At 39.9% G+C, this 20,545-nt stretch overlaps 1 protein-coding gene across 1 annotated transcript in view; it reads right to left on the minus strand.

Annotated features, from left to right (window-relative positions):
- Positions 1-278: 278 nt before the first annotated feature.
- LOC104412434 (transducin-like enhancer protein 4) overlaps positions 279-20,545 on the minus strand; it is a gene marked incomplete at its 3' end in the record, with an annotated part of 52,954 nt that continues 32,687 nt past the window's right edge. Inside the window, exons 5-7 of the mRNA XM_010023158.1 lie at positions 14,064-14,153; positions 7,920-7,934; positions 279-483 (exon numbers count right to left, since the gene is read on the minus strand). Coding sequence (XP_010021460.1) covers positions 279-483; positions 7,920-7,934; positions 14,064-14,153 — 310 coding nt within the window. The remainder of the gene's footprint in view (positions 484-7,919; positions 7,935-14,063; positions 14,154-20,545) is intronic.

The raw sequence follows: 20,545 nt of genomic DNA on the forward strand, positions 1-20,545 counted from the left end.
ATCATACTTGGTGGGAAGAATCCTGATGTCTCTTAAATAATAAATCGCACAGATGTTAACTTTTCTGTACAGTTAATTATTAATACTGTACATCCACATCCTACAATGCTGGATGTCTAGCATTTGAACACAATTTTTGGCGACTACTAGGTAATAAATACTGTAGCAATCAGCTTGTGAAGTCTTGTGAAAAATGCCTTTTTTCTTTTGCCCCCAACCCCCGTTTTTTGAAGAAAAGAGAAATGAATGAAAGCACGCACTCAAGCAGCAATGCCTACCTCTTTGGTGATCGTTATCATGGTGCTTCTTCTCGTCTTTAATTGGGAGGTGGGATTGCCCCCCCAGTGCACTGGACAGTGCCAGGAGACCAGCACTGCTGCCAATGGGTGGGATGGCTGGAGGCTGCAAGCCCGAGGGGTGCGGAGTGAGTGGCACAGGAAGACCATGTCCGTGTGACAAATGCTGGGCCTGGAGTTGCTGCTGCTGTGAAAAACGAAACACAGATATTGAATTTGTTTGGAGACCTGGGGGCTGTCCAATTATACAGGAGTACATCAAGCATGATTAATCAGATCAACCGATGCAGCAGACTGATCCAGGTTATCAACTCCCACCAACATCCTGGCATTTTAAAAATGTCTATATGCTTGGACACAACACAACCCGTAAACTTCAGGCTGAATTTAAAGAACAACAACAACAACCAAAAAAAAAAAAAAAAAAAAGTTATAAAGGAAAGGCATCTTGCAGTTTCTGTGAAATTTTTATTTCTCTGACAGAGGTATTACATTTTACTCTTCCTACGAGAAGCACACCATGTACACATCTAATCAAAACATATGTAACTATATAAAAGCAGTTATATAATGAAAAAAAAAAAGCTGAAAATTGAGAAAATTAGTGTTAAAGAGTTCTCCCAGCGCTACTGCACAGCATGCAGTGAGAGTTAATTTGAAAGAGAAAACCTGAATTAACAATCCAGAAAAGGAAACTGGTTGCAGCCACCGTTTTAAGCCCTTTAAGTGTCCTCAGCGGTACTTGAGCAAATTACTAAAGAAAATCTAATGTAGCAAGGCTTGGGTCTTCCTGTAGGCTTGCTCAATAATGCTGAAATAATTGGGCACTCTGTGCACGTTTAGTGATGCTCGAATGAAAAGCTAGAGGCCTGCCCTCGTACTCTTCTCTAGCTGCTGATTCTGTGTTGTGACAGGTTTATTTGAGTGGGACTGTGATGCATGCACCAGTAACTGCGCTGACAAGAGTTTAAAGTCATTTTTACCAGTACACTGGCAACACACAGAGAAAGCCCTTGAGAGGTTCGAATTGGAGTGCTTAACCTCAACCAGGGCTGCATCAAGCTCTGTACTATACTAACCATTGTGGGGAAGATAGATTGTTGCTACTCATTGGGAAGGCAGGGGGAAACAAAAACAAACAAACAGGTGAAAGAAGTTATGTTAAATATATCCCAGGAGTGATCTGTTCAGGTCCAAGGCTGGCTCACTAACTCTTCAACTAATTTTGTGTTCATACAGAAACTAGATTAGCTCTGAAATTTCCTTTTTGTTTTCAAGCAGTCACTGCTCAGGACTCAGGGTAAATTGAATCAGAAGTCCTTTAGAATTGTTCTCTCTTCCCTGCACGTCTGCACACAGGACTTTGGAAGAAGAAGAAATAAAAACTTAAACTTGATTTGCACAAAAAATTCCATTTTAGAATCCTAATTGCCAAGATTCAGGTCCTACTTTTGTTTGGTTTTCATTTGAACCTAAATTCACTTTCCGCCTTGCAACCCACCTCTTTAATCAATCAAGAGACAACACGTTGTTCACTTGCTTTTCCCTTCCCCTTCCTAGCATGAACCTTTACGTAAGGGTGAGCTGAAAGTAAGACTGAGAGACACACAGAGCAAGCTAGGTAATTCATATGGAACACTGTACACCCTCCTCCCTCAATAGCCCCCTGTGAAAATGCAGATCATTCTCTTATTCTTGGAAATACAATCCAGGTGGTGGAATCAGACCGGTCGGTGGTGGCATGAATGAGTCATCTGACTCAGACCAGTACCACGTAAAGGAGGGGAATGATCCAAAAGGGAGGTGAAGGGGGAAAAAAAAACAAAAAGAAAGGCGGGGAGGAGAGGCAAACGGGAAACAGACAACAAAAAAAAGAAGAAAAAAGGAATATTTGTCCAGGTGGAATCCTTTCCACCTCAATCCTTTCCTGTTTGTGATCCCATGTCATTCCAGCAGGTGCTAGTTCTTGTACAAAGTATCAAACACATTTTGCTTGCCTGATGCTTTTATGGAAGATGCTTCATTTCTCATAATTTTTAATTAACTACAACAAAATGAAGCAAGAGCCAACAGTGTATTGTTTAGTTTCAGGGTTGGAACAAGGCTGCCTTGCAGCAAGGGAACAATCTGGCATGCCTGATCTGGGGAAGGAGGAGGAGAGCAAGATAAAGAAAGGGGTGGACAAAATAATCTGTGTTCTAGAGTCTCATTTTAAACAAGGAATTTCCCATTTCTGTTAGAGAATGTGCTGTCAACCACTGCAAGAAGATGTCTGCCTGAATCTGCTAGTGAAAGCAAAGGCTTTGAGAAGAGCCCAAGCATATCAACAGTGACAGAGCTTTCCCCTTGTTAATTAATTACACTGTTGACCAGAGCACACCAGGTACACTCACTGACAGTATTGCGCAATTCACATATATCTGCCTACTGACCTCCTCAATTTGCATTATATGACCTCTATCGATGCAGGATGGTTTCCAAAGAGCTCGAAGAGAACTGCACTACATACGTAATACTTGGATTTACTGGTGTTTGTCAGGAACATTTCTACATAGCTCAGAGAGCATTTTGGGTGTATTCAACACCATTAATGCCTTCCAGGCATAATCCCAGCATTAAGAGTAGTATGGGTAATGAATCCTCAGTGCATAGCGGCTTGAGAACACTCGGAACAGCATGGGTGGCCTAGTCCCTCCTGGCCATGAACCCATGTGTTTTCACTGCAAGCTGAATTGTAGAGAGCTCTGAAAATAACTGGACAGAGTAGAAGGAAAACACCCAAACAAACCCAAAACAAAACAAAACACAACACAACCTTCCTGCCATGGAGAGCTTTTCTAAGGAGATCAAGCTCTTTCATGGAAAATGATGGGAACATGGAATCTGGAAAGAACATCGAACATGACCCCTGCAGTCACAAAAAGTTCATTCACTGATACAGTAGAAATTTGGTCACATTGTAATGGCACAAACACTTCAGTATGAAAAACAGACTGCTAAACAAATCTATACTAACACTTAAAATTCTAGTGTAGCCCCGAATGCTTGTGACACACCAACACGGGTAACGTTGTGCATGTTGTTAGACTGGTGTGGGACTGAAAATTCAACAGGAGGATGGTGGAATTGGTACAGGAATGGACTATGAGTTCCTCCAACACAATGAACAATGGCGTATGGCAAAAGTGAGGCACTGGTCCGAAAACAGAAATGACAAGAACTCAAGTGAAATACCAAGCGGATTTTTACTCTTAGAATATGATAGAGCAAAAAGAGGTAAAAAAAGTACATGGTCACATAATTAAGCACTATTTGCTAACAAGCATACACAAGAAGGTAAAAACAAAGTGATACAGCATCTCTAACTGCCATCTCTAGAACTCTGATATCTATGACTATATTGGAATGCTCACCAACATTTGCAGCTTGTTTTTGCTTTTCCACTGCCCATGGGTGTCACCAGGTGCTTGGTTACAGCAAAAGTTACAAAAACATGAGCAATTCCTTAACATCAGCTTAGCGCTACAAAGTCGTAAAAAAACATGGGCTCCTCTAGTCACCAAAATGCCAAAGATATGGAGGAGTAAGACAACTGACAGATATTCTCCACACAGAAATATTCTACTATGGAAGAAAGTTTACATTTGTTTCTGCCTCTACGATGAATTTAGATCATAAAATCTGACACAATTTAAAAACTTGCAAGGAAAGCCTTAAAAAGAGCCAGCTGAACAACCACATAATTTTTTTTTTATGTTGCCGTAATGCTTTCAACTTCCCACTCCTCCATCTCCTCTTTAATTTGTTATCCTTAGTCATGTTATTTATGAACTCTTAGCATGTGGTTAACTTTAGACAATCCCATCACAGCTGACTACAGTATGCATAAAGACAAGCATACATTTTCAGCATCAATGCGTAATAGGTGAAAACTTGAAAGGCAGTGCAGCAGGCTTTATTATGCTGTACATTCTGCAGAACTATTTAAAAATAAAACCAGCATCAGTTACCTATCAAGAAATACGCCCCACAGAATTGCAAAATAGATTACAGTGTTTTTAATAAACATCCAACACACAAAAATGTAACAGCAAGGGTGAACCCAGCAATCAGAAGGAAGCCAAACAAGAAGACTGCATTCTTTTTGGTTACAAGTTTAGGAAGATGATTATTTAAACCAGTTTCATAGTAAAAACTGAAGTAAAACTTTCAAGACATACTGACACATGTCAAATAAAGGTAACAGCTGGTTGCTATTAATGTGTTAGGTTTTATTAATTTTCTGTATATTCTCCTAGGCAGCCTACATTAAGGAGTAAAATAATTCCAAAAACATGTCTAAACAAATGGGCAAAAAGGCTTTGCGAAAGCTTCGTATCTCAGTATCACCAATTTTTACAACTGCAATTCCAAATATTGATGCTTAGCTTAATTCTTTTCCCAACACATCTTCAGAGATCAAATTTAAAGTAAAGTGCGATAATAAACCCACTAACAAATTAGCTTCGAATGTTCTCTTGTTATAGTCAGCACATCCAAAGCCTATTTTCCTGGAAAAGGTTCAAGTTTTTACTGGATACTTTCCAAGCAGCTCTGTGTAACAGTAATCTACCCATTTTCCTTTTGCAGACCCTGAAAACTCATAGGCATTATCCAAACAACCTGAACATACTCCTCTAACCTGAAGACATTTCTTATGTTAACAAACTAATGTCTCAAAATTACTTTATATCTATATACGTGCACGCATTACCCCCACCTGCAGTGCTGGGAGGATACCTTAAAAGATCTGGATAAAATAGCTTCATTGTTTGTTTGAAATTTGTTAGATGAAGTGATGGATAGCTCAGAGTGAATCCTCAGTAAGATAGCGTACAGATAAAACAGTAACCAAGATGAAGAAGAAATAAAGACATAAAAAGAAGTCCAGAGTACGCAGTACCAATGCCAATGGTTTAGAGACCAGCAAGAAAAGGAAGCCCTTTGGCACACACAGTTCTGAGCATGCTTGGGATGATACCTATTGTTATCTATCATGCCTGTTCGCACCCCTGACATGATGTGCACTGTTTGTACTTCCTCTGTACAGTTCTCTCTCTGCTGGCTTACCATTACTGAAGAGGTTTTTCTGATGTTAAGATACAAACACAGCAAAAGAGCGTACAAAGATTCATGCAGCAGTTCCTTCAGTGGAACAGTCCTGAAGCTATATGCATATATATCATATGGTAAGTTTGCCATAGACTGTGGTACAGATGCAGGGTAGAGCTACCTACTATCCTTAATCCATTAAGGGAAAGTGATCATTTTGCAAATGAACATGTCCAGTGTGAAAAAAAGGTATCGCACATTGGTGGGAATTCTAAACACTCAAGACACAGCTGATCTACTGGAAAACACATTGCTTCTGTTCACAAAGGGGAATGAACGCACAAGTTAAGACAAAAACTAGGAAAAAGAATGAAAAACAATAAAGAGGAGAGAGAATAAGGAGACCAATAATGATAATAATAAAAGAAACTAAAACAAAAAAAAAGAAATTAAAAATGAAAGAAAATGCAAATGCCAAGCTTCTTATTCTCTGAAAACAGTGATTTCTGCCTTTGCTGGTGCTGATTTACAGGAGGAAAGCAAGCTCCACTGAGAAAACTATGGGGGGAAGGAAAAAAACCAATAGCTGTCATTAATACGAAGGGAAGCATTCAGAAATCCTACATAAATAACAAAGAAACTATCAGAATCTTATCTCTACAAATTGCCTCACAGATCTTTTAAGTGATCTAGGAACAAAAAGTCACCTCCCGAATCATATTGTGAGATGAAAGGCAATATATGCAGAGCACATTTCCGTTCTTAATCATATATATAGGAACATCTATGTCAGGATACATGTTCCACCATTTGTCCTCCCTTACCCCCTCATGACTTTTCTTTACTCAGTGAAGCAGCATAAACAGAGAACAAAAGTAACAAAAAAAATAATATAACCCACTAGAAAATAAGAGATCTGTGGTAAAAAAGGTCAACATTTTAATAACGGAAAAACCTAGTTCCTTGCAAAAGGCCAAGTGGACCTGCCTCCAGAATCCTGGAGTTCCTTCTGCCCACAAGACTCCTCTCCACCTCAATTTCACTCTGGAGGCAGATGGAGGAAAAATGAGACTTTTTAGAATCACTTTCTATTATAACTTAATAAAGGGCAGAATCTCTTGCATAAATCATGCCACTTAAGCTCCCTTCTCCTTCCTTTTGCCTCATCAGTTGCTAGCTAAGGAAAAGAAAATCCACATCTCCTGCAAGGGAAAGCAGAAAGCAAATTCAAGTTAAGCTCAAGGTCTTACTATACAGAGCACTGGTGGCGTCAAACATGCCACACATGCCACACCTTCACGTCAAAACCATTTCACAAGAACAAATACAGAGAAAAGAGTAACAATGGCAGCAACTGGGTGTCTTCTGTTACAGATGAATTGATGGCAAAAATCAGCTCTGGCCAGGTAGGTACACACTGGTTGAAGCACTGTATTTACCAAGTACTCCAAACATGTCCTACCCACGGACACTAGGAAGAGATTTTCTCTCCTGTGGACTGACAGTAGGAAAATGGTGTCCCTCTTGTGTTCGCTTGAATCTTGGTCCTTTTCTTTAGAATTACAAAATGAGAGCGATGCCTATGCTTTTCCCAGCAGAGCCCTAAATAACCTCTTCTATGGTCCTCCCATGGAAGAGATTCTGAAACCCTGGCTATATAAACATGCTGGAAAGTGGAAAAAGCACTGAGATACATAATGAATCAAACAATAAAAGCTAGAAGAAAACTTAACACCACTGGTCACAGAGAGAGCCGAGTTGCTAAATCTATAAGCAATTCTATCACCAGAGCTTATAATGTGGCAGCTATAATTTACTTCCAAGCTTTCTCACAAGGTAGAGTCTAAAAGCCATGCAGTCTTAGCATAAAAGAGATGCATGTTATGCATCTCACACATGCATTTCTTTAATGCATTTTTTAAAGCCAATCCTTAGCAAATCAAATTTCTGGACAGCAATTACTGAGAAGCACAGGCTCGATAACTCTCTAAGTGCTAACATTAGGTATCATCATGCTTGCAACACACGCACACTGCACTGGATTTCAGCAAAATGTCATTGCTTGGGTTGCCTGGATTTATCCATTCTTTCTTTCTCTTTGCGTGTCTTCTCTGTCCATGTCTTCCCATGCCATTTCTGGCACAGCTCTGGCCCCATGCAGAGCACTGTAATGCCTTCCCTATGCGGTGCTTTAGTGTCCATCCCAGTTAAGCACTAAACCCCTCACTTTAGCCTATGTTTAAGATTGAAGACACGAAAAGAACTACACACATACCTGAAAAACAAATGTTTAACTGATCCACTCTGTGGAGTCTTGGTCGTCATTCATAGCTGTAGCCAACTGCTTACAAAGTGTGGTTGGGAAGAAGTCTAGATGACAAATATACAACCCTGTTTAGGGGTGATAGCTGAACTCTGTGGTATCAAACCATGACACAGCTGTCTTTAGACTATACTGTACAGCAAGGGTACCTATTTCTATGGACTGTAACTCCATTGAGTACATGAACACTGCTGATTTTGCAATGAAGCATTTTTAGGAACCCCCTGCCTTCACAATACTTCAAAACCAAACAGATCCTTTTAACACCTTTTCTTCTTTTCCAAAGCACCTGTATAAGGCCATCACTGAAGGCAATATATAGCACATAATGGACTAGGAGTCTGATGGGAGTATGGTAAATCTGTGTTTGGTTAGAGACAGCTTCCATACACTTGAGTACAGACCACCCTGGCAACAGTGTTTTCTCCTTTCTACTGTGTGTTTAGTGACAGCATACAAAAATAAGTCATAAATAAAATATTGCATATATTCATGCTGAAAACATGAAGAAAATTCTCTGTAGGAGCTCTCCTATCTGCACTGATTAATCATAATTCAAAAAAAGATAAGGTGGTCACATAGCTTTGGTGCCAGGAATTGGAAAACCTTGAGAAACATGGAGGCAGAAGTCAGCTTTCCTGCCTGATCAGAGACAGTATGTGAGCCATAACACTCATGTCATACGCACTTACTTAAGCGTAACAAGCAGGGCCTCTGGCATCAACATACTGGCAGCGAGATGTAATAAAGCGGTCTGCACTTCACACTGCAATGTTACTGACCGCTCATATAGTGATAGACCACTACAAATTCAGTAGCTACCACAGCTACTGAAAATAGGTGTAAATGAGGAAAACAGTGGCACCCCATTCCAAGTGTAGCAACAGTATTTAAAACCCACCCTTGGCGCACTATTTTTTTTTCCCCAGTCAATATGGAACCTGGAATTATTTACATTCCAGTTCCCTCAAAAATCCCTAAAAAGATGATCCTTGTTTTCAGCTTCTTGGAATCAGAATAATGCTGCATATGGAAGAGATTTATTTAAATTAGGCCTCACCTGCAAGGCTTTCTCTGAAGCTGACACCTGGGAATAATGGGAGAAGAAGAAAAAACCCTAAAAACCACATCCTTCCATCCAAAGAACAAAGTGTCTTTACCCTAGCCAGATTTCAGATGAATAATTCAAACCCAAAAAGTGCTCACCAAAAAGCCCTCTATAATATCCTCTACAATTCATTTTCAGGCAGTAGGCAGCATCAGATGATTTACAGGACCTTAGGATCACACATCCTCAATATACAAACAGCAAACAAGAGCAATTAAATGGGAAGGAATTTCAACATTTCTTTAGGGTACACAAACAAACACAACTCAAAACACATACCCACTAAGTCAACCTTGTCTGCCACCTTCCTGCTGTTACGATCTGTGTACAATATACAGCAGGTGACCAACCCGGTTTACAGCATTTAAGCTTTAACCACATCTAGACAGGCCTTTGAACAAGAAAGGCCTGGAGAGAGAGGCTGTGTAGCCCCTGTGCTACACATATTTGCTTGTTCTGCTACCCTTCCACATCCTCCCTGAAGCTCCCATTTCTGAATGCACACACTTGGCAAGAATAACTCTGCCATGCAAACTGGAATCAAAACATTTCCCCTCAGCTGCACCGGCTCAACCAAAGCCCCTTGCTGTTCCTCTCAGTGCAAGCAGAGTCTAGAGGCATAAACAACCCACCCCTCTGTGAGGACTAGGAGATGATTCTGTACATTACTCACCAAGGCAAAAAAGCACCTCGGCATTTGGCAGCAGGAGCCCTGGACCACTGGTGCCAGCCAGAGATAGCATGTACTGATGCTAAGCTTTTATGACAACTTGGGTGCTTGTATCTGTATAGCACCGCTCCCAAAGGTTTCCTCACTTGCAATGGCACACTGCTATTTCTTAAACAGGCGTTCTCCACAGGTGTAAAACGGACTACTTGATTGAAAACAACCAAAAACTACACACCTTTCGAGATGGGTCAAACAAGCTCCTCAGACTTATGGGGCAGAAACTGTGACAAGCAGTGTATTTAAGAAGGAACTTTACAGCTTGATGATTATATGTGACAATATAGAAGGAGTGCTTTCTTCCAGTAACTGCCATTTGCTTATTTTTTAAACAAGATAATAAAAGTGACATAATAAAACAAAATGCTTAAAAATTAAACCAAAGCCATTTTTTTTTCCACTCAGATGTATAGAATGGTAAAGGGAAAATAATTTAAATCATTTCCTCAGTAATACAAGTAATATTTAAATAGATTTAATAGTGCTGCTCCAAACCAATGAATTATGAGTTTAAAACCTATTAAAATGTAATGTTTTTTTCCTGAGCTGAGGGGAGAGAGATTTAAATCCACTGAATTTTAATATTTCAGCTTGAGCTGCAGGAGGTAGAGAAAGTCCAAATGAACTATTCCATCAGCACCATTCAAGCATGAACATTTTAATCAGTTTTACTTCCTTGGAGTTCTCCAACACAGTTTACGCTGTCATTCTGAAAGCACTTAACACAGAGGGTGTGAAAAACCACCAAGGCTTGTTATTGCCTTCACAATTGATGGCAAATAATTTTGCAGACTTCCTATCATTAAAATGTCACTGCTAAAAATTGAGGTTCAGCATTTCTTGTGCTAAACTGCATTTTCTTTGAACACCACCACATACCTGTTCTTAAGTTTTTGGTACATTTATCTCTTTCCATGTGATAAACAGGCACACAAGCAGCAGCCTCTGTTGCTGCATCACTACCTAACTGCAGTTGAAAACAGACTATTTTAAACAGGGGCAGGGGAGGAAGACTCGGATAAAATTCTTACAAAGTTACAAGTTAATTCCCTGGTTCCCTTATTAAAATGTAAGCACATTCACACAGCATGCTCTGATTATATAGTATAATGGATTAAAACAAAACAAAACAAAAAACCCAAAACAAAACAAAACATTTTAAGACAGTTAGACAACTCAATTTAATAATACAGGAAATGAAAACATCACTCCTAATTAGGTCATTTTACTTATTTAAGGCTACAGTTTGTGTGTTGTTCCAAAAGTGTGATCTTGCAGATTCTAATTTTAAAAACATGGCAGCTATGACACATGACAAGATCAATCGGATAACATCACACTGCTCATCCCGATACTCCCAACCACGAAAGGAGCTCTGGATGTGCCATACAAACTGCTCTGAGCAAGAACTCTGTACCATACCATCCATGGCAAACACCAGATGCAGAGTCTGGATGCCTGTAGATTTCCAGTCCTCCGCAGCATGCTTATGATACCTAATTTTGATACAGTTTTTCTCCCTTCATCTCTCCAGAAGAAGATAGACAATATTTAACTTGTTTCAGCCCGTCAACAGTTTTAAACTGAACATGACCTGTGAAAGAAGTCATTATAACTGTGTTTCATTCCATTAAACACAACTAGTTTATTGTCAGGAGAACAAGCAGTCTCTCCGGGTTCCAGGCTCACTTCAGTATTTTGCTTTTAAACTGCATGGATCAGTGATTTCATTCATTTACCAATGAAGATAGAATAATATTGCAAAGTTAAAAGGTGTTTCATCAGACTCCATTAAATCAGAGCACATTCACAAAAAAATATATACATGTGAAACACAAGGAGAGACACGATTTGTGCACATTCAATTCTTTTCTTGTGCTATCCTCCATTCTGGTAAAATCCATTTTAAACTCAAACTCAAGGATCCCCTCTTGGAACCAAATCGGGTTTAGTATGAGTGAGGTGAACTGAATAGTGGCCCACAAAGCATAGAGAAGCTTAACCTACAGCTGCACTTCAAAAACCCAAACACTTTTCTGTCTTTCTCTGATACACAGTTCTGGGTAACTAAAGACACATTTTTAAAAACTCCAAAGAGCAAACAACTTCAGAAGTTTTTAAAATAACACAGTGTTAAAAGAACACAAACTCTATCAGACTTAGCAAGCAGCAAAATAATGTAACACAACATAATTAGAGATGTAGAAAAGACGTGATTTCTAATAGCTCTTTGTTTTATTTGTATTCACTTTACAAAGCATGAAAAGCCTTTTTTAGTCCCATGTTACATTTTCAGACTTTAAATCTCTCTGAGTACAGACATGTTATTATTGTGGGTATTCATGCAATCAGAACTTCAGTTTTTTTGATAACTTGCTGTCCTATATGTTCATTTTTTTGTAATGAATCTCTTAAAGATTGGATAAGATTACTTCTCTTTAAACCTGATGAACAGAAGGTTTTCAGTCTGTATCGCTCCTGTTTCTCTAAAACTAACGTGACGGCCACAGGGTATTTCCTAAGTCAATATAAAATAGGAGTCAAAAAAGCCAGTACAGTAAAATCAATCTTATGAGGAAGGTGAGAGCTGTCCAATTTTAATGCACAAAACTGAAATTCAGACATTATGAAAATTTGAAGCAGCAGAATTTCAAGTGACTTGAAGAGATAAATTCAGACAACAACAAACAAAACAGAAAATTTACTTATGTCTGGTGGGGGAAGACCAACAAAAGTTACTGCCAGGCTCCCAGCCAAGTCTCTAGCCTGATTATATTTACTTCTGTATGGTTCAGTGGCTCATGAAAGCAGGATAAGCTTAAGTAACAGTGCAACAGCCAGCATCTATAACATCACACCAATCAACATAGTCTTACTAGAAAACAAATTGCTGTTTGCAGTCACCTAATATTTACAAAGGTGATTGGCAAAAATGTACACAAGTAGACTGTGAAGCATTCATACAAAAGTGTGTACACACACACGCAAAATGGGATGTGCAAATATACACACACGCTAAGTACGCACATAGAGCACACATGTATACAAACTTCTTTAACAAAGAAGCTAACCTTTAGCTACTCACTTTATGCAAAGAATGTTAATAGAAGGCAATATTTTTGTTAGATAATGAAAACTAATTGGGAAATTATTCATCTCCCACTCTCCCCACTGGAGCGTAAAGACATACAACAAATGTTATTCATGATTCTACACGACTCGCTCCGATTCACCCTTTTCTTTCTAACGGGCACTTCAGAGGAAATAAAGGTTACTCTTTTCCATTTATATCTGCTAATTGACTACCAGTGTTTTCTTGTGGTCAGAGGGATACAACACAGAGTTGGAAACTACCTATTGAAAACAAGCTACAATCAGACCACTACTCTACATTACTGTCAGCAATGATCAGAGAGCCCTGATTTCCTTGTTAAAAGACAGAAGCATAATTGAAGCAATATCTTCACTTCAGATTGATTATTCGGCGACCCTTATCCACATCTTCACTCAGCAATTTGAATTTTAATGAAAGTAAATGGAATAATTAGCATTTCAAAGTGTGTTTGATACACTGACTAAAAAAAGGGAAAAGACTTTTATGTATAATCTATACACAAAAGAAAAAGCATTTGGGAGGGCACAGAAGATGGGAAGTATAGTTGTAGTGTCTTCATTAGAATAACTTAAACAACTGCTTGCACCAGCTGCATAATTATACATGTGAATAATGTGCTATTAAGCTATGACTTCTCACCTTTATTTTAAGTAGTGTGAACAGTCACAGCTTTCGTTGTTACGGTTTTCCTCTCGTTGTTACGGTTTTCCTCTCCAGTTGTAAAATGTAAACACTGTGTCTGCCCACACTCATAAAATCTCACAGGACTGCTCTACCATGCTAATGTCACTGGCCTTAAAGCTTTTACAACAGGGGCTCCACACACCCTTGTTTTGAGATGACTACGAGCAGACACGTCTGTGAGAGTACTGGTGACAAGTCATTTTGTCATTGATTTGGGTTGGCTGTTTGGTTTGGTTTGTTTTCTTTCCTGTTCATAGGCTTTTTTTTTTTTTAAAGTAACATCTATTTTTTTATATAAAAATTAAAAGTGTGGTGAATGTTCACAGTCCTGAGCCACAGCAGCTGCTGTCCAAAAAAATGCTGGCAGTAGTGATGCAAAAAAAACTTGTAAACCATGGGCGTGTCATACGAAGGCTACCTATTTCCACAGCTGCAGAAGCAGACTGGCACGTGCCATGCAAAGGAAGCAAAGTTACTTCAAAAGGACAACAAAAATCCAGATACAGACCCAGCTTCAGGGAATGGATACAACACAGGCACTAATTACTCCGTTAGTCTTCTCAGCACAGTGGAAGCAAAAGTCTTCAGGCAGTAACTAGCTTTTATGAAGATCAAGCTATTGAACTTCACTACCGCCCACAACTTTTGCCCACCTGATGGAAATGAGTTCATACAAGAAAGAAAGAAAAGCTATTTACAAATGCTATTAGAGCTAAAACAGAAAGACCACATACCCCAATGATTGCGTTCAGTTCTGCCATGGTCACTTGCTTGGCACGCTCCACAGCCTGCACCACTTGCTGCTGGTGCTATAAGTGAAGATCAGAAACAAAACAAAATTACTGGTTTTCTGAATTATTAACCACAGATTCTTCATTTATTTTTCTTTGCTTTTCAAACACATGCAGGGCTTGAAATAACTTCTCTAACAGTCATGTTCTGTGTTGATCTGCAAGACTTACATGAGGTAAGAGGAGGATTAGTTTATGCTGTTACTTGCCAGGAATTACGCGTGTGCTCCTCAAAGAGCTATTTTACAACCTGGCTAAATGGAGAACTGTTTTCCTTTTGTTCACCTTTTGTTCAGTGTGCTTTTGAATTTACTTAAAGGCAAGCCACTTTCCTGACAGCCATGGAAACTTCTTGATTTAAAAAAAAAAAAAAAAAAGGAAGAAAGAAAAGAAAAAAGGAAAAAAATGTAGTAAAAGCATACAGAGAAAGAAAGGTATGTATTTTCAACAAGCCCATAGCACCCACATCACTGAAGGATATAAAGATTCTCCTCCTAGGTACATTTCAAAGCAGCTCAACCGTAAGAAACAATTTAAAATGCCATTCACAATTCTGTCAAACATGTGAAAGAGAACTAATTATTTCAATCCCCAACATGTGAATTTTAATAGCTTTAAAAAGTCCATCAAAAACACATGGTCTAATTAACAACACAGTTTACAAGCTTCACTGGTGATATTATCTCAGTTTGAGCGATACTGTATTCCTGCAGTAAATTTAAAATTGCTGTATGCTGAAAACTGATTGATATTTATTTGAAAACAGCAACTACAAATAAAATAAGGTCCTCATCTTGCAACAAAATCCATGCCTATTCGGAGCTCCACTGGTGGCAAATTCATCTACACAGGCAGCCTTGCAGGATCGGGATTACACATGACAAATTGGTGCAAGGGGGAGTCAGGGAGAACTGCAAGTAGGTTGTGTGATCTGCATGATCTGCACTGGGAGTGTATCAGCCTTGATTTATAGCCACTGGTGGAACTCCAAGCGGGGTAAGCTCTTGCCTATCCGAAGAGGTGCTGAAAAGCTGACAATGAAACACTAGCTCTGTATCAAAACCAACATCTCAGTTGTTCTTTAGCACAAAGTTTAAGGAGAGGGCTGAAGGGTGTCTTTAAAGCCCCCAGTTTGACCTCACGTCTGTGTATACAGGCAGAGCAGTCAAAGTACAGACCACACAGCAATACCTCCTGCATGTCCTTACCATGGGCAGCAAGCTGCACGTAATAAAATGGAGACCCAGATCCTCAAGACTTCTTCCAACACCTTCAAGGGTAAGTGAAGAGCATTGGGAAAGACTCTCTCAGCCCCCGCTGGGAGAGGGGGCCATAATGAAGGGCTCCACTACCCCTGGGACTTGGCAGTCTCAGATCTGCCAGTTCCCAATGCTACACACGGACAAAAATGGCACTTCCACTTATAAACTCTCTCCCACAGAAGCCCTCAGAATGAGGAAAAGCAAGCCTAAAAATCCACCCATAACTGTAAGAAAGGCTGGCCTCAACTACAAAGAATGTATAAATGCAAATAATGAAAGAGGAAATTTAGAAACACTCCTGGAAGGAAGAAAATTATTTTAAGGTTTGTTTGGTTTTAAGCAAAGAATGAAAGAAATGCCAAGAGAGCAAATAACATACTGCTGCAAACAGAATCACAGCAGTCCCATTTACAGTTTTGTAAAGCTACAGTGCTAAAGTAAACCAAGTCTGTCACTTATAAGCAGACAATGTAAAGACCACAAAGCAGGCTGAACATGAGCAAATGTGTTCTTGGTATTCAGAAAAAAAATAAAAATAAAAAAATAAATTAAAAAAAAGATAAAAATGCAAAAATTCAGTGGTGTACTGCCATTACAGATAGCCAGTAAAAAGGAAATTACAATACTCAAGCCTCAAGTTCCCGTGATGTGTTATCATCTCCAGGTCATCACATGTTAAGGACACATACAGCTTTCATTGATTATGTAGCTGAAAGCCCAGTGACATGTGGCTCTATATGGCAACACAGCAATCATGAAAATTACACCATCATTTTCTGCTGCAGGTCAGCCACACTAAAATAGGTCATAGCATTTTTGATCAAGCCATTCAAAAAAAAAAAAAAAAAAAAAAAAAAAAAAAGAAAACAAAAACGGGTTTTAAAACCCTTTTTTTAAAAAAAAAAAAAAAATCTCCTTTATTGAGCTGTTTACAGTCATCTCTGCTTTCCTACCTAGAAAAATATTCCTATGCAATGCTTTTTGCACTGAGGTAAAGAAAGGGACCTAGCTCTTAACTAGTACATACAAACATTCAATTCCAGTATCCATTTACTTAAATCCTATTCCTGGGGCCATGGGCAGAAGAAAAATCTTCTGAAGGACCTACTGAAAGCCAACCTGAAACATTAAAGTTATTGTAGAAATTACTCTAATTCTCATACAAGTTTTGGAAAAATAAGTCAGCTCCACAAGAGTTTGAGTGTTTTCCTTTCCTTTACAGTAACCATACAAATAATAGCTCTCAGGATTATTTGGGAAAAACATTTATTTCATTCCCAGGGGAATGAAATGAGGGGAAAGAACGTGGAGGGGTTGAGTACCAAAATCTCATTTTAAGACTCTTGCTAAAAAGCACTGTAAACCAGAAATTCCTAAGCAGACTCACAAGGCATCTTTCATTGATTCTCACAGGTTTGGGATCAAGCCTTCACAGAGAGAAGAAAAAACCATGGGCCTTGTAACACTGAACCTAAATTAGGTAGAGACAATTAAAACTCTCCCATTGCTAGCTGCTTTAACATTGATTTAATCATCACTGGCATAGTATGCAAAAGACTCAAAATAGATGGTCTGTAATTAGCCTCTCCATCACTTCCACCTCACTGCAGCAGCTGAGCAGACTCCCACTCAGCACCCCGAAGCCCATGGGGGGCCTATCCCGAGTGACCCTGGGGCTACTTCGAGTCACAGAGGCAAACCACACACTCCAGTGGATAAAAAGACAGGAAAACAGTCATGCTGTGGTGTGGCAGAGTGATGAGCTGGGTTTGAGGAGCCTGTGTTTCTGAACCTGAGGCTGGCAGGCAGCCCTACATTACCAACTACAGCTCCAGCGATGGGTGCAGATCTCTACACGCAGAGAAGGAGCCCGACTGGGCCCCAGGGACCCACTGCTATTGGAAACCAAGGTGTGGGTAGCCAAGTGGGACAGCAGCTGGCTGGCCCAGCCTGCAGAGGTACCCAAGGATAGATGACTCTAGCACTTACCATATGCTTGAATGCCTTCCCTGGCCAGCATGCCAGTAACAAGCAGCATTATGTCAAAACCAAGCAGTACACATTAGCCTGCCCATCAGGAGATCATGCACTGATTTACAACCAAGTAAAAAGAGCAACAATAATAAAGGGTTACTTTTTCCCAACCAAATATAGACAGGGTTGCAGCTTTCACACACATTTAATGTTAGCCTTCTACTGTGCACACAAGCAAATGACAGACCCACTTTCTTCAGTTATGGGAAAACAGTATTTTGCACTGCATTTAACAGGCCAGAGCACTGAACTCAATACCCTGCCCTGCCTGTCATGCAGACTAGTATCATTTCTCCTTTTTAACTTCTTCCCTGTATCTTCTCTTCACCCCTTTTTGCCTTCTGTAATGAGCAGCATGTCTGCACTTGCCTTGCATTAGAAAATCACCTCCTTTCAGTCTCACAGTGGGTCGTAACAACAGAGACCACAAGAAGGATGTAGGCTTTTCCCCCATCACATTGTTTCACCACACTGCCTTGTCACCTAGCCCTGGCTCCTGTGCAGGCATTGCAGCAGAGTGGAAAATACCTGGGCTTCTTATACCGTATCAGAGCTCCCCAACACCTCCCACTGACAGGGGAGCCAAGTGGCCGAAATTCCCCCTGGTATACACACACAGATGCTGGTGTTAGAAACACCTAATTCCAGCCAGACTCCAGCACTGCCAACAACATCCAAAGCAAAACTCACGCAACGATTCACTCTGCAGAAGCAAGCGGGCTCTGCCATGTTTTATTCATATTGTTTTGTTGTTGTATTATCTGTTTAGAGGGAGTACAGACCAGCTCTTGCTTAAGAACTGCAGCAGTGCCATTCTGAAAAGCTCTATCCAGAGGCAGCATAATGAGATGAGGCCACGCCAAAAATACTACTGGGAACCAGAAAGCAAACACACATTTACTGTGGAATGTAGCACACACTTAGAGACTAGAAGGAACCAGCAGATTCACTGCATCCAGGCACTGTAACTCAGACAAGATATAATAACCACTTCATAAAAATGTAAGAACATTATTAGCAGTACAGGCAGATATTGCTAATGAGATGCCTTCCTTGGTAGAAGAATTACAGAGACTGACAGCTTCCTTGTACTTACTTTTTCACCTCTGGACTGGGGCAACTCTAAGATGGAGGAAAATAATTTTGTCTTCTCAGCTTCTCACTTCTCAGACCAACAACTGTTTCCTTTTAAACAGCATGGAAGGACTCCTGCTCTGCTCCTATAATGCATCTCACAGTCTTCATCCAAATTTACTGAACTTTAGAAGCACCTCCAGGGAACGTACGTACAGAGAAAAGCAAGCTTATTATGGCCCATACCTTTCTAAAGGGAAATCATCAGCTAATAGTAAAGTGCTTGAAAGCAAAAGACTGTATGCAGCATTTCCATTTTGTATGTTTGCTGGCGTGTATGCATGCCAGTGCTTGGCATTTCATTGTACTTTTAAGTATATTTGACCACCTTATCATGCATGGGAAACTGAAGATCCCTATTAAAGAGCAATCCTTCTAGCTTATTATTAGCTAGTTCACTGGCAGTTAAAAGGGAAAGCACACCTTTCAAACAAGTTTACTACAGCCTTCTCCAGCCCACGTAATGCTTGCAGCATGGTGTGGAATTTGACAGGGGCCAATAACATGAGAAGCCATTAGTCTGGCTTCTCAAGCAGCTTTTCAGCTTGTGCTGAGCTCCACGTTGCCACAACTACACCGTTAGCTATAATGAGCCCGCTTGTATGTGCCTCATGAATATATACACAGCCAGTTTTTACTCAAAAGAAGTTAACCATGATACATGAGTATCTCCAGCCACTCTTGATACTGCTATTCAGCACAAGAGGTCGTTCAGCCCTCAATGGCCACAGGTTGCAGCCACACACACCACTTTGACCAGAGAGGAACCAGCCCCAGCTTTAGAGCCGCAGATTTGTGCTACTGTCACACTGTTCTGCAGCTGGTAAATTCAGTTGAGAAGAAGTGTCAATTAGCAGAGGCATTATCCATGGCTTTAGACCCAAAATTAATTGCATTTTACCGGATAGATCATTCGATCATGTAAACATTGAACTAACTATAGCAGCTGCAGTAGATCAAAACAATGCTGAGTTCTAACAACCTCCAAGTATTTACCTACAACCTTGCAGGCACCCCCTTCACCTTATACAATGGGAACTATATTGAGCACACTGGTATCTCCCATCACAGGGAGGTGGAAAATGACTGTTGCAACACAGGAAGCCTGCAACCGCAGCAGAAATTGAACACGCATCACTGCTGAGGTCCATCTCATGTCTTGGCCACAAAGTTACTCTTTCCTACCAAAATAGGAAGCCTGTATTTCTTGGTGCTGTTTTTTTACAGCCTGCTTCAGTTGGACTCTACGTAAAAACAAGGCACCATTTGACTGTGTATGTAGGCAGGCTAGGGACTTCGTTTTTAATACGTGCTTAGATGATATACGGCACAGTAAAACTGACTGAAGCCTGGAGAATTTCCTGAATACTTTGCTGCATTGCCCCCTGAAACAAAGCAGACACTAGTACACAGTAGAATGATGTACTGTAATTGCATCCTTTTCTCAAGATCTCTAGTGATTTTGGCCACAATTTCTTACTTCTAATAGAGTTATCACAAGCCATTGATTCCTTACAAAGTTAACAAGCAATAAGACAAGTTAACCTGGTGCTATTATGAGGCAATAATGTTGCCATCAGTGCATGTAACCACTGTATTTTGTTCATTTTTCCCTCAGGCACAATACAAAGGAGCCTGATCACATTTTTCAGCCACTATTCCACAATTAGACTGTATGCAAAATGCATAAACAGCAAAAGCATGCTGCAATTCAATTCTCTATTTATCTAGATGATGAAATAAAGAGACTTCCATTAAGACACTTACTTTTTAAAGACACAAATTAGATAGAAGCCAAGGCTAGCAGAATACTCAAATGTTCTCAGTTCTCTTTTGCCTCATAAGCACATGCCAATATAAACTCATTTAAGAACTGTTTCTACAAACAGACGTCAATTACCAAGATTTTCCTAACCCCAGTACGAAAACTACCATGATCAGTAGCACTGTCAAGACAGATGAAAAGCTTTTTGGTGTTCC

This window comes from Nestor notabilis, unplaced genomic scaffold, assembly GCF_000696875.1.
Source record: "Nestor notabilis isolate BGI_N333 unplaced genomic scaffold, ASM69687v1 scaffold10141, whole genome shotgun sequence".
Lineage (NCBI taxonomy): Eukaryota > Metazoa > Chordata > Aves > Psittaciformes > Psittacidae > Nestor > Nestor notabilis.